The sequence below is a fragment of the Aulonocara stuartgranti genome (assembly GCF_965226115.1).
Source record: "Aulonocara stuartgranti genome assembly, chromosome: 13".
In the NCBI taxonomy this organism is placed as follows: domain Eukaryota; kingdom Metazoa; phylum Chordata; class Actinopteri; order Cichliformes; family Cichlidae; genus Aulonocara; species Aulonocara stuartgranti.
The window spans coordinates 25074541-25088602 of record NC_138949.1 but is presented as its reverse complement, the minus strand read 5'-3'; the positions used below and the strand labels follow the sequence as shown (position 1 = coordinate 25088602).

Below are 14062 nucleotides of genomic sequence, written 5' to 3'. Positions count from 1 at the left end.
AATGAGGACTACCTGAAAATACCGACAAAATCTATTTTATCTTTGTGTGGCTGAACAACATGAAAAAAGTTGGAAAAAGAAAAGAAAACAAGAAAAGGACATCTTCTTCATTCAAGTGCTCTTTTTAGGGATAAGCACACCAACCCTCTGCATGTACTCCTTCACGACATCCATGAATTTTCACTGTAATCCTGCTCTTTTCTTTCTGCCTGGAAGCTCTATCTTTATCATCCTCTGTCTAATATATCCACTATGCTTTGTCTGAACAAATTTACCTCCTTTTGTTTTTTTGTTAATGCTACTGTCTCCCAACCATACATTCTGCACTCTGGGTTTGCATTGCCCCTATCAGACATAAGCTGAAATGTCAAACAGACAGTATTCTGAATGTTCATAATCACAGGATAGTATCATCAGCCTATGTCAGCAGTGCCCCGCCCCTTCTAAACAGCCCGCTGTATTTTCTTCTCTGGGCATCTTTTGGCTTCACTGAATTTTATTTAGGCCAAATTCTCTGTCAATTTTATAATCACCTTCCACACCGGTTGAAAGTTTTCTGGAACAACAAAGTTCAAAAGTCCTAAAGTTTCATCTTGAGGATCCATTTAACCACTAGAAGACGTTGGGTTGCCACTGCGACAGGTACAGCATACGTGTTATCTCCTGACAGATTCTACTTCATTGCCAACATACATTAAGTAGCGAAGTGTTTTAGCGGAAAGTTTCACAGCGACTCAAAGAAGCCTTGACACTCCAAATGACAGTTAGCTTTTTTTTTTTTAATTCTTCTTGCGTATGTATGAACTGGTACACACAATGCTTTTCTACTCTGTTTGAGCACTCAGAGCACTGTCTTACTCATTCACCCATCCTCACACACATTAATTCAAACACTTGATTTTCTAGGCCACAATACTTTTAGCAAAAATTCACATATTCACACATACCAGTGGATGCGTTGGAGGCAAATCGGGTTGAAGTTTTTGACAACCTGAAAACAGAACCCTGCGGCCCAGTTTCCTCTAAGAACACCTGGATTACAGTATCTTACTGGGTTATTATGGAACACCAGCTTGAAGCAGAAAAAAAAGATGTGGTTCCCGATTTGTCTGAAGCTCTAGATTTCAGTGACCGATGGGCTAATTGTTATGTTTATGTTGCTCTATCTCTCCATTTCCATCTCCATTTCTGCTCCTCCCTCCATCCACCCTCAACTCTTTCTCTATCTTACCGAGTCTCCTTCCTTGTCAAGATGCAATTATTTGCAATTTGCCTAAGTCATCCATTTGCTGGGACACCAAGCAGAAAACGAGGCAATTTGGTGTAAAATGGAGGCAGGCGGGTGTCTGAGCATATGCATGTATGTGTGAATGTGAGTGTGTGGACAAGGCAGGGGAAGGTCCAGGCGCTGGTGGGGGGCCATGTAAAGACTGTCACACAGAAGTGAAAATTAATGTCATGAACGCACACACAGATCGTGTATATGTACTGGCTCTGTGTGTGTGTGTGTGTGTGTGTGTGTGTGTGTGTGTGTGTGTGTGTGTATACCTACCAGTCTGCACACATGATGAAATCAAAGTGACCCTCCAGTGCAGAAATATCCATCTCACAGTCCCACCTTACTACCCTGTAACACACACATAAAAGAGAGACTAAAGTTGAGTATCTGAAGGGAAGGTGACAGAAGACAACCAGTACTGATAAAACACTACACCAAGCAAAAGCCTCTTTTTTTCCCTTTTTCTTCCCTCACTGCTCCCTTTAGAGCTTCTTGCTCTCTGACAGGTCTCTTACTGACCCCCACTGTTTTTCTGCTTCAGAGGAGACCTGGAGAAAGCATCAGGAAGGGAAGACATGTCACCTGTGAGGTAAAGAGAGGTGACTTCTGACATGACACTTGACATTTATACCATGTGAACACACACATGCACCCTTAAAGGCCACCTCTATAGAGGTTTCCAGTCAACATCCACACTCTCCTCTTTCTTGCTCGATAGATACGATGACTGACAAAGTGCAGTGACACCAAATGGTTTTCACCTTACACAACGTATGCTACTCAACCCTATTCACACTAGAAAAAAAACACTATACATTTGAAGATACATACGATTGGATGAGCTGTTGTTTGAAACGGGGAGAGCTTATACCCCCATGGCTCTATGCAGTATGTAGTAATTTAATGTATTCATCTGCAGGTTCTCCTCAAAAAGTAATCATCACAGTTCGAAACTAGAACAACAGTACCTTAAGTGCTATACAATTGAGGGTTACTAATAAAAAGGTATCAGCTTCTAACCTGGAATAAAATGTCAGTAATTTTCATCCACAATTCTTGTGACATCTTTAGCTAAAATCACTGCCTGTAGTCAGTGTTCTGATGGTCAAGCCAGGAAGGTCATCCTGTTTCTTTGTGAACTTTGGTTTGTTGGGATTCAGGGATTGTGGCACCACAATCACCGGTCATTAATTATGTTGTCGTCTTGATTTAGCTGGACTCATACATCTGCAAGGGATTAAGATAGATATTTCACTGATAATTGCTTATCTAGTCCCAATTTGTATGTACTTTTTTAAATTAATTTTTGGTATTAATGAGGAACCTTGTCCAGTACTTTACATATTAATGTTGCCATACACATTAAACATGTTCTCAAATCAGATTTCAAGTGTAATGCCCCCCACTCCAGCCACTTCTGATATTTTGAAGAATTTGGACTAAAACTTCTCTAGGCTCCAGCTCAGTTTCAAGGCAAAACCAGTAGATGATGCCATTGGTTGATAGTGACAGATATTAACGTATATCTGTGTGTTTATGGCACTGATAGATTTTAATAATAATAATAATCTATACAGCGCTTTTCGGGGCCCTCAAAGCGCTTTACAATTCCACTATTCATTCACTCTCACATTCACACACTGGTGGAGGCAGCTACAGTTGTAGCCACAGCTGCCCTGGGGCAGACTGACAGAAGCGAGGCTGCCATATCGCGCCATCGGCCCCTCTGACCACCACCAGTAGGCAACGGGTGAAGTGTCTTGCCCAAGGACACAACGACCGAGACTGTCCAAGCCGGGGCTCAAACCGGCAACCTTCCGGTTACAAGACGAACTGCCAACTCTTGAGCCACGATTGCCCTAACATAAATATCACATTTTTCATGTTTTAATAGAGTAAAATTCTTGCTGTTTATGCAGGTTGAGGGTTCTGTGGTCTCTGGTTTGCCAGGTTTCCAGCCTCAGTCATCAGGCTGTGGTATCTGACTCTGCATTTCAATAATTACTTTCTCAATTACTGGCCACTGCTATGAGCCTAACTGCATTGATGTTTAAGTTTTTGTTGTCGGTTACCAGAGTTAGATATGCCATTTCTTTCATGCTCCAGTTTGCCTTTGAGATTGTATAAAGACTGTGCTGATACCGTGTACCGTTAGAGGAGCTCCGTTTTTCTCTCCATCTCTTCTTCCACACCATTTTCCCTTCCTCTTATTCACACTGTCAGGCAGATTGGGGGATTATTAATTAGGCATTATTAACACTCAGTAAACAAAACATTAGGCCCCGCTAGAAACACAATCTCGAATCACAGCAGGCGGTCCCAACACACGCGCACACATATGCGTGGATGTGCGCACACCATCACACGACATGCCCCTCCCCATCCATCCCCTTGTACAATCGCATCGTGCCCTTCGCCCTCTCTTGCAGCGCAGAGATGACAGCAGGCATAATCTGAAAAGAAAACAATCAAAGTAATGTAGCCTAATTATACGTTTACTTTTTCACTCCATCTTCCACTCATGTAAATATGCGCAGAAACGCGAGACAGCGAAAGAGAGAGAAGAGGTAGGGGACCAAAATCGTCAGTCAATGGAAAAAAAGCCTTTTTAAGGCAGGGACAACAATTAACTACGTTTTAGCCCGTCCTTGCATATGAGGTGTGAGTCTGTGTGTGTGTGCGCGCGTGTGCAATGGAAAGTTATCTCATTGGTTTCCGGATGAGAAACCCCTATCAAAGAGGGTCTTTTTCTTTGATGATCCCACAAGCGTGTGCATATACATATTTTGCACTTAAAGAACGGGTATTACAGTATGTAACTAACCATTTCATATAAACATTTTTTAAGTGGCATATTTATTGAAGATAAAATTCTGAGATTCACACAATAAAATGGCATTAAAGTGCCAAGGCAAGTAAAAAAATGGTCTTACCTGGAAGATACATATGTTGAGCCAAACTTTCCAGCTTGCCTGTTTTTCTCAACCAGCCCTCGAACATCTGGCGTGCCACAGTCAAGGATTGATGAAGCATACAAGATTCAATCTCTGGACATACAATTCAATAAAAAAACTAAAATAAATAAAAGAAAGATGCTAAGAGTAGATCAGAGAGAAAGGAAAAAGTCAAAGGGTGTGTGCTAAATCACTGCAATTAGGACATAAATACATATTGAAACATGAGCAGAACTGAAATATTTGTATCCATGAAATTAATTGTTCAAGATAGTGTACAGTGCAGTTTTTCGATAGAAATTTCTGGTGTAAAAACTTCTGTTGGATTTTATTTAATACTTTTATCAGAATATATTTTTTTAGAAATAGAAGTTTCAAGTCAGACTTCAATTCTATGTATTTTGCTTCCAAGGAGCCAAACCTTCTTGTAGTTTTGTGGTGGTCTTGAGTAGTAGTTCTCCAGGCTTTCTGAAGGTCCTTTATTTGTGTGTGTGACTTTGATTGTTAAGCCATTTTAACACTGACCTATGAATCATTCAAGCAAAAAAGGCACCTAACTCAAAGCATAAACCCATGTTGTGCCTACACATAATAGATAACTTAGCATAGAACCAACTTTAAGTTCTATCTTTAGGCTTGTCATTGGCTGGACAGAGTGGAAAAAATGCAGCAAACATACAAAGAAGAGCTTTGAATGTCCTACAAGAGACCTGGAGAACTTTTCCTAAAGACCAAAGAAATTAGAAAAGAGATTTTCTAAGAAAGTTGGAGGTGTGTTGAAGAATAAAAGTTGTCATACCAAATACTGACTTTTAAGTTCATTAGAACTTTATAAACTCTTTTTTTAAATGCAAACGTGGGAAGTCTGTTAAAAATGCAAAATTCAAAGATTTAAACTACTGGTGACGATCCACTTAAAGATATTAAGGTTTTTGGAAATGTACAAAGCCAAAAGCCAAAGAGGTGCATCAGGAATGATAAACTCTAAGACCCTTTTTAGGTAAAACCACATATGGTAGGCATCTACATGGAGAAAGCTTCAGTGAGCAGAGATCATCTCCAGGGAAAGAGAGCCAGTCTACGGAAGCAGATCACAGCAGCCTCTAGCTAGATCAATGGGAAGGCTTTTAACCACAGATACAAAACTCACACTGTCCTTCTCATATGCATGCACACACACACGCACCAAGACACACAAAGGCTGGGTGATTGATGTCAAGTTGTCTATTAATACACTGGCTTGTGGAGTTGCAAAGCAATTCAATTAGGATTTCCTTGTCTTTAAAGCCTGCAAAGACTTGAGACAAATCCAATCGACAAAGACAGAGCGCACCGAGCGAGGAAGAGAGAGAAAGACAGAGAGAGAGCAGGGATGGATGAGAAGCTGATGCACGGATTGATAGCTGGAGAGTCAATTCAAAATCAAAGACCTCTCCTGGACACGGATTCACAATAATATGTAGGTTAGCATGAACACAAAACACACATACTGGACACCTGTGCATGAGTGTGCTATGCATAGGGATGAAAGGGCAAAGAGCAGAGCAGCTTACTGTAATCTCATCACCAGCACACCACAAGAGGAGAGGTCAGCACACACACACACACCAGTTGAAAGCACACGCACGCACGCACGCACACACATAAAAAGGAAAAAGTTGAAGAGCGAGATTTGAGTATTATTGAACATTAAAGTGGAAGAATATTTGCTCCCATCACTAGAAGCAGACAAGCAGCAGCCAATGACATGCATCAATCATTCTTAATGGAACATTTCCATTGATTTTCAGCATGAGTATTCAAGGTCAGAGCAACAGAGGCTCTCCACTCTATAGTCGGTGTGTATTTGTGTATCTTTCTGCACTATAAATGAGGTCAACAACTTCTAAGAAAAAACGGAAAATCTATTCTCAAGATATATCTAAATGTCATCAGTTCACATTTCGTTCTTGCATATCTTCTCATCTATTTCACTGCATAAAACTGAACCCTATCACAATTCCTTATCGTTTTCTATTCTAACACTAGCGGCACAATAATGCCATGTGAGATAAACAGTAGCCATTAGCACAAGGCTAAGACCAACAGCTTCCTTTACAAGAGGAAATACCACACAGTGCCTGCGGTATGTGAATGGGCCAATTTGGCTGAGCCCAGAACAAATTATGTATTTTTCTCAACCCCTCTTTCTCTTTCAGTGTATGTTCGATCCATTCTCGGTATGATTTCACTTACAATTCCCTCTATGTGTTTGTTCTGTGAAACAAAGCTGCCGGTCAATGGTGCATTGTTTGTGTGCCCAAGTGTGTGTATGTGTATGTGTGTGTGTGCGTGTGCGTGTGCTTTACAGGCTCCAAAATGTTATTGTTTGGTCTTATTGTGATCACTAACGGAGCATTGTAGCTGGCTGGGACAGAGATATTGTAAGCAGAGCTAAATATGGCCATATCGGTCAATGGGGAAGAAATGTGTATTTATATTTCCTGCTTTTGTGAAACAACTGCAGCGAGTCAGAGCTTCTTTTTGTCTGTGTAGTTGCTCGGCGAATAAAGCAAGATCTGAGAGGATGGGAGAAAAATGACAGGAATGATGAAAGGAGATGGAAGAAAAGAGGCAAAACAAGGGGCTACAAAGGAGATTAGACAGGGAGAAGTGTAAATATAGAGTAGAAAAGAAGAGCAAGACGGTTTGCAAACTGACAGAGTTGATCAATAACCCACTCAGTGAACAAATGTTGCCAAAAAACTCACCTAAAGATTTGTCCTAAAAACTTAATTATAGGCCTAAATCTTAACCAAACACACACACGCACACAAAAAAAACATTTTTAACAAACCTTGATTGTTCTTGCTTCTAAAATGCTCATCAAGCCCTAACCCTAGCCTTAGCATTAGATGAAGTCTTAAACAAATTCTGACAGGATGGCAATTACTGTGCTCTTAACTTGGTATTGTAGGCAGTTAGGATTGGTAGATGCCATTTTGAGCAGTAGTGCTGGGTATTTGTCACTGTGGGTGCCCCATCTGCTGCGTTTGCCTAAAGATAAAAGAGGTAGATGGCTATTCTTCCACACTACAATCCAATCTTTGATTTCAAGGCTGGAACATGAAGGATATGACACGCTCGCTCGAAAAAGTCACTTCGTAGCTATAGCAGTGCCAGTGAAAAAGTCTTGATCACACAGCATGGAAGAAAATAAAATACTAGAATATTTCATTAGCATTAATGACAGCTTAGATTGCAGCATGCTAATTAGAATGTTTTCAGCTTTTAATTGTCAGTAACAACTGGTGCAGTGGTTTAAGCAGAAACTTTGTGATTAGGATATCTGTATTTAATTGACTACAGTTATGTAATTGGCGTATATACACACGTAGCTGCTAGTTTAGTAGGTGCACCAATCATTGTGGAAGCTGTTTTAGAATTGTTGACTATACTGCCTTAAATACAGAAGCATTTCTGTTTTGCTTACAGAATTTTTCAATCTGTGGATTTGTTTTTTTAATTACACAATTGTCAAATTGTCCGAGAATTGATGTTTTAAATATATGAAAGTCTCCCATATCATGTAATCTACAGCATATCATGTAGATTTATCACATTACATCAAAAAATGGGAATGGGAAGGGAAACTGTGTACTTAAAACCCATCAGGAAAATAAAAAAAGAATTCACAGAAGTATGATTGCAGATAAATAAATATGAGGTAGAGGAACGAGGCCGAGATGAAGAGATAGACGTTAAGAGAAGGCGAGGGGAGGACGATGTAAGGATACTCTGAATGGACTTCTCATTCCCATCTGATAGCAGGACTTCCGTCACGTCAGCACAAATGGCAACCTGAGAAACAGAGAGATAGGGAAGAGACAGAGAAATGAAACAACATGGAACAAAAGAACAAAACCAAAAGCACTCTTAGATGTCGCAAACATCTGAACACACAGACACACAATAATGACATAACCATATCTACAAAGCTTCACTCTTGCAGCCCAGCCCTCCCCGCCCTTTCTCTCCATTGCTCCCTCTCCTCGCTGCCATTTCACTCTCTATCTTCACCCCATTTTTATGTCTGCATTATTTTAATCATTCAATCAAATCAGTCAATACTTTTATCATTGTGGCTAGCGGTGGGGGCTGCTATCTTGCTATCACTCTGTTCAGTAATTGCATTGTGACAGGGGATGATGGCAAGCGCAGAGCCTTTTCATTTGACGCTGGGTGTTTATCAGGCCGAGCCATCACTCCGTTTGCCGCTGTCACTCTGCACTCGGCTCGCCAGGCCTGCCTGATGCCCTTCATATAACTTTGCAGTGTAGACTGCGAGAGGCGAAGAGAAAAGAGATGGAGGGAGACGAGAGAATGAAAAGAAAGCTTTTGCGCTGCGCTGCGTCGCGTCGCGTGTCTCTGCGTGAGGGAGATATAGATAGTGAGGTGTGTGCTTTACTATAACCTCATCTTTCACATTCTCTTTTCATTGCAAATGCTTTTATTATATCGGTGGGTGTGTGTCAGGCTGTCTATTTCTGTTAAGGAGTGTGTATGTGCATATACACACAGGTGAGTGTAACTGCAAGTAGTTATTGTGGTGGTATGCATATAAATCCTAAGATTGAAATGGCAAAAAGAAGCTGTATGATGTAGTAGACCAAAGATTTTCTGAAACAGAACACACGACACATGTTGACCCTGAAGGTTGTGTGAGAGGGTCACAGCGTGCTGTGTGTCCCACCATCTGCTCAGACAGAGGATGGCACCTCAGGCTCAACTAGTGCATTGAACTGAAAGACGGAACCCAACCTGACAGTTCATGAGCAGCATCCTACCACCCGCTGTCACCACCGTACCACACATGAACGGTATGTACTGCTTTTGGAGGAATATATTCTGCCATCCAGTGTGCTGAACATGTGAAGTGAAGGTATCCTGTAGCATAATAACAAGGATCTTCATCTAAACAAAGGCTGTTACCCACCAATTAACCTGACATCCAGTCAAAAATCTTGCACATTTTAACAGTAAAAAAAAAGAGTTTACTTTGTTTTATGTACTAAATGAAGTGCATCTAATTAGTAAAATACAGTATTCATACGTTTTTCTCATAAACCAAATATGTAAACCTGTCCAATGAAAGCGCAACCTAATGCAGAGTCTAGGATTATAAGATGTACGTTTCTCCTGTTGTATATGTAAACATATTGTTGCTTTTGGCATTTTTGGCATTTTAATCTAGAGCAAAATAATTATAAAGAAAGTAAACTGAAAACAAAGGAGGGGGAAAAAAATCAGTGCTCACATGGACAACATGTGGTGAATGTGGTGTCAGTGACGGATGAAAGAGGGACGAGGAGAAGGAGAGGTGTGAAGGAAGGATTCCATCTCAAGCCACCAATGTCAAAACATGGTGTATTGACTGGCAAGAGATAAAACCCAGCTTTCAAACACACACACACACGCACACATAGAATGGCACCTAACAGATCGATGGGACGCTGACGCCTGCTATGTGGAGAAGCCCTTAAGGCCCTTGCTAATAAACCCTATGGCTGACAGACTGCAGCACACCTGCAGTGTGTGTGTGTGTGTGCGTGTGTGTGTGTGTGTGAGTGTTTGTAAATACCTGAGTTGCAGTTGGAATGAATATTTTTGCTGACATGCAAAATGAAATTGTATATATCATGCTGAAATTATCCAGTTATCATAATGTTTTCACAACATTCACATCGTCTTTGTCAAATTCATAAACTTCACAATTCTCCATGTAACATAAACTATGTTAGTTGAGCTACATAAATGCATTTTCAGTTGCAGTGGGTTTATTTTTTTTAAATAAATATGTAAGATTTGGAATTTCTTTTTTTAGGGTGCTGGGCAAACTGCATCAGTCTAGCATGTTTTCGACTGTGGGAGAAACCCTGAACGAGCACAGGAAGGACATGCAAACTTCACATGAAATGCAAAATACCTCTATAGTCTGGTACTGAATAACATTTTGAATGAAATTTATAAATTTTTCTAACTGCTGAGTCCTCCTAAATGACAGTGTGGACATACTGTGGAGATGTTCAGGCAGTTGGGCGCTAAACATAAGCAGAAGCTGTTTTATTAACTCTGAACAGTAGTGCTTAACTTAATTAACATCATCTAAGTAGAGAGTTTGTATGCATATACCTGTAAAGGTACACACAGATATACAAACACAGACAGATGCCCACAAGCAGTAAATGATAGTGTCTGAATAGGTATGGATACTCCGTGCACATGCTGTGTGTGTATTGATCGGTGAGGGTTGGTTTCATTAGGCAAGCCAAGCTATTTCTCTCACAGAAATATCTGTGTGTATCTCACTTACCATGAGCCCACCAAGGCAAGTCATACCTCCTCCTAACTCACACACTGCACCCCTGAGAGACAGATGAAAAAAGAGAGAGACGAGTTGGAGTGAGATTCACTTTGCTGAGCCAAACCAGCAGTTTAGTACTAAAACACACACTTGAGTTCATACTGTACAGTAGATGCACACAGATGTAGATACACACTCGCGCACACACGCATACTATCATACAAACTCTAGAACACACACACACGGGAAACACAGCAGGGTAAGAAATATCAATTCAACCATCAACCTGAAAGCTGAATATTGAACACTGAGAAGCACAAGCTCAATCAGCGGGAAATCTGAGGAATACACACACACACATCCACACCAGACACCCAGAGTCCTGTAGCTCGGATGCTCACTCAACCCCTCTTTCCATCCTCTTCCTCCTTTCATCTCCCTTCCCCTCCATCTCAACCACTGTCCTCTTTCATCCCTCCCTGCCTCGCTTGCTGACCTTCACTTCGCTGCTCTGATCAATACCCCTCTCTTCCTTGCCTCCCGCCTCTTGAATGTTAAAACAGGAAATCAAAGGGTGACGTTCCACCTTGAGTGGAAATCAAAAGTGCCTGGGTGCTTTTCAGCCCTGTGCCACAGGGCAGGCCGATGCTCAGCAGACAAGAGCAGGGGAAAGAGCAGCACAGAACAACAGATTTGCACAGAAAGGTCCAAACATTTACTGCAGGTGTAAGTCTGATTTACATTTGAGTGACTTTCAGAAAGCCCGTGTTTCAGACTGATTTTCTGCCAATTAAATTTATGAACTTGTAAAACTCTGCACTGTTAAAAGGTCAATTAAAATATTACTTAAATCTCAAAGTAGAACAACAGAAATATTCTGGTGTATTAAATGTGTTACCCTTCCCACTTCTACTTTACTTTCCTCCACCTTCCTGGAAGTGATTTGTAATTTCAATTTTCTCCTTAATTTTACTGAAGAGTAGACACATTTTAAAGTCAGATTTCTATTATTTCTCTATTGTAGCTTAACAATCTGTCAGTGCAAAAAAGAAAGTATTGCTTTCCAAAATGTTTCAGAGAAAGAATGATGGTGCTCTTTTTGTTTCATTATCATAAAACAGCTTCCTGTCATACGTGGGGTATTCATGTAGAAAAATATGGTTGAAAGTAGGGAGTTATATATGCTGCAGAAGATCTTTCTGAATACCTCACTTCTTTACAATAAAATAAAAATGAACGTTTAAGTTGTAAATATTTTACTGATGTCATACTACAGAACTTATAACTGCTGTTAGCTTTTGTGCATTTGGGGAAACAGGTGAGTTGTTTGTCGATGAAGTGAGTAGATCTAAAGAGAGGAAAAACTCACTTGAACATGTGACGTTTCTGCAGACAGTAATGCGCCATCACCTCTTCAGATGGCCACACACCTATATCAGAGAGAGACCAAGACAGAGCATGTTATTTACAACGCCTGACTGGTGTTACATGTTACAAACGTCTATCTTGCATATCTACAGTGATAAAACGCTTTGATATCTTTACCAAAACATTAAAAGAAATGAATATTGATACATAAAACCCAAAAAAAACAATGAGTGTTCAGTGAAACATAATTGGATGCATTGTTTTTTTTCTCCAGTCTCTGTTCATTTGCTTCTCTTGTGCTTTCCACCTTGCCTGTGATCCAAGGCTTCTCTGTCTGTTTGTCTGTCTCCACGTCTGTCCTATCCTAAATCCTTGCCACACACTCTCTCTCATTGGGCACTGTGTATGCAAGTGTGTGTGCCTGAATGTGCGCGTATGTGTATGTGACAGGGGGTCCAGTGGGTGATAATCACAGCGTGCAGGCCTGTCTGGCTTATCACCTACTGTCAGCCCTTCTTCTTCTGCCGTGCATGTAACGCACACTAAAACGTGCACACTTGCATCCTCTGTACCGTTCCCCCTCTCTCTCAGCATACACATATATACCCGGTGACAAATACACACATCTTGGCAGTAGAAGAAGTAAACATTCATTTGAATAAAACTTCAGCTTTTTGCTTCTGGCTTTGAACAAGAAGGTTCGCCTTGGTGCTGTCTGTGTGTATTTGTGGGCACATGTGAATTTGTGTGTATGAGCGTGTGCTTGTGTGTTTGCGTGCGCAGATTTGTATGAGGGAGTTGTTTAAAATAGAGAATGAGGGGATATAGAATGAGTTTCAGAAAGCAAGCAAGCGAGGGATACAGAGATAGAAAATGAGCGAGGTAACGAGAGAAAACTGGGGAGGGGAGGAACGGAGGAGGAGGAGAGAGAAAAGGTGGTAGTCGATATAATAAGCGGCTTACAGGCGGTCTCTGTTCACCTCATGGGGTAGACATCACTGCTCTCTCGCTCTCCCTCTCTATGGCTACCTCTCTCACCCGCTCTCGCTCTAACTCTCTCTCTTTCCTCTCGCTCCGGTCTGCCAAGATTAGCTCAAGCAAGCAGGATTTAATAATGCCTATTGATAAAATGTCCAAATATTCCTTTCCCCCATTAAAAAAAAGGGGAAAAAACACGCTTTCTACATCTCACACACACACACACACACACACACACATAAAAATACAATGACAGCCAGAGTAGCTACACTTCTAGAAAGTGTCAAGACATTCAAGGCTGAAATACGGTGACATTTTAAATTTCATCTGTTACTCCCCTTTACTCAGGAGCTGGCCACACAGTATGGAAAACTTTATGCTGTCAGGCAACACGCTGGTCAGTGGCACAAAGGTAGAGCAATGCTGGAGCTCGTCATGCAAGTAACTGTTATGTGACATTTTCTCATTATTAATCTAGTTTTACTCTTAAAAGTTAAAATTGTGTTAGCCATCATTAATTTAGATAACAAATAATTTACTCAAGAAGCTGAGTAGGTTTACTCAAACAGCAGTGGAAAAAAAATGTATGATAAAATTTTCAGTTCAGTTCAATTCTATTTTACTTATATAGCATCAAATCACAACAACAGTCACCTCAAGGGTCTATATAGGGTTTGCAACAATCAGACAACCCCTTGTGAGCGAGAACGTGGTGACAGTGGGAAGAAAAAACTCCCTTTTAACAGGAAGAAACCTCCAGAATAACCAGGATCAAGAAGGGGCAATCATCTGTTGTGACCGGTGGGAGGAAGACAGGGCAAAAGACACACTGTGGAAGAGAGTCAGAGATTTATAATAACTAATGCAGAGTGGTGTTGATAAAAGGTGCGTGAAGAGTGCTTTATGGGAAGACCCCAGCAGCCTGGGCCTATTGCAGCATAACTAAGGAAGGATTCAGAGTCAGCTGATCCAGCCCCAATTATTTGCTTTATCAAAAAGCAGTTTTAAGCCTAATCTTAAAAGCAGAGAGATTGTCTATCTCCTGAATCCAAACTGGGAGCCAGTTCCACAGCTCACAGTTTTTCATACGATAAACAATTTTGTACCATATTGTGAGTGTTTTCAGCATGAGGACATTGT

General features: G+C 40.8%; 1 protein-coding gene across 2 annotated transcripts in view; it reads right to left on the bottom strand.

The window, feature by feature from the left end:
* camkmt (calmodulin-lysine N-methyltransferase) overlaps positions 1-14062 on the bottom strand; it is a gene marked incomplete at its 5' end in the record, with an annotated part of 118472 nt that overhangs the window by 23141 nt on the left and 81269 nt on the right. For both annotated transcript variants that reach the window (XM_082557921.1, XM_082557922.1), the window contains 5 exons: positions 1553-1627; positions 4213-4279; positions 8010-8073; positions 10586-10637; positions 11946-12006. In XM_082557921.1, the coding sequence (XP_082414047.1) occupies positions 1553-1627; positions 4213-4279; positions 8010-8073; positions 10586-10637; positions 11946-12006 (319 nt within the window). The remainder of the gene's footprint in view (positions 1-1552; positions 1628-4212; positions 4280-8009; positions 8074-10585; positions 10638-11945; positions 12007-14062) is intronic.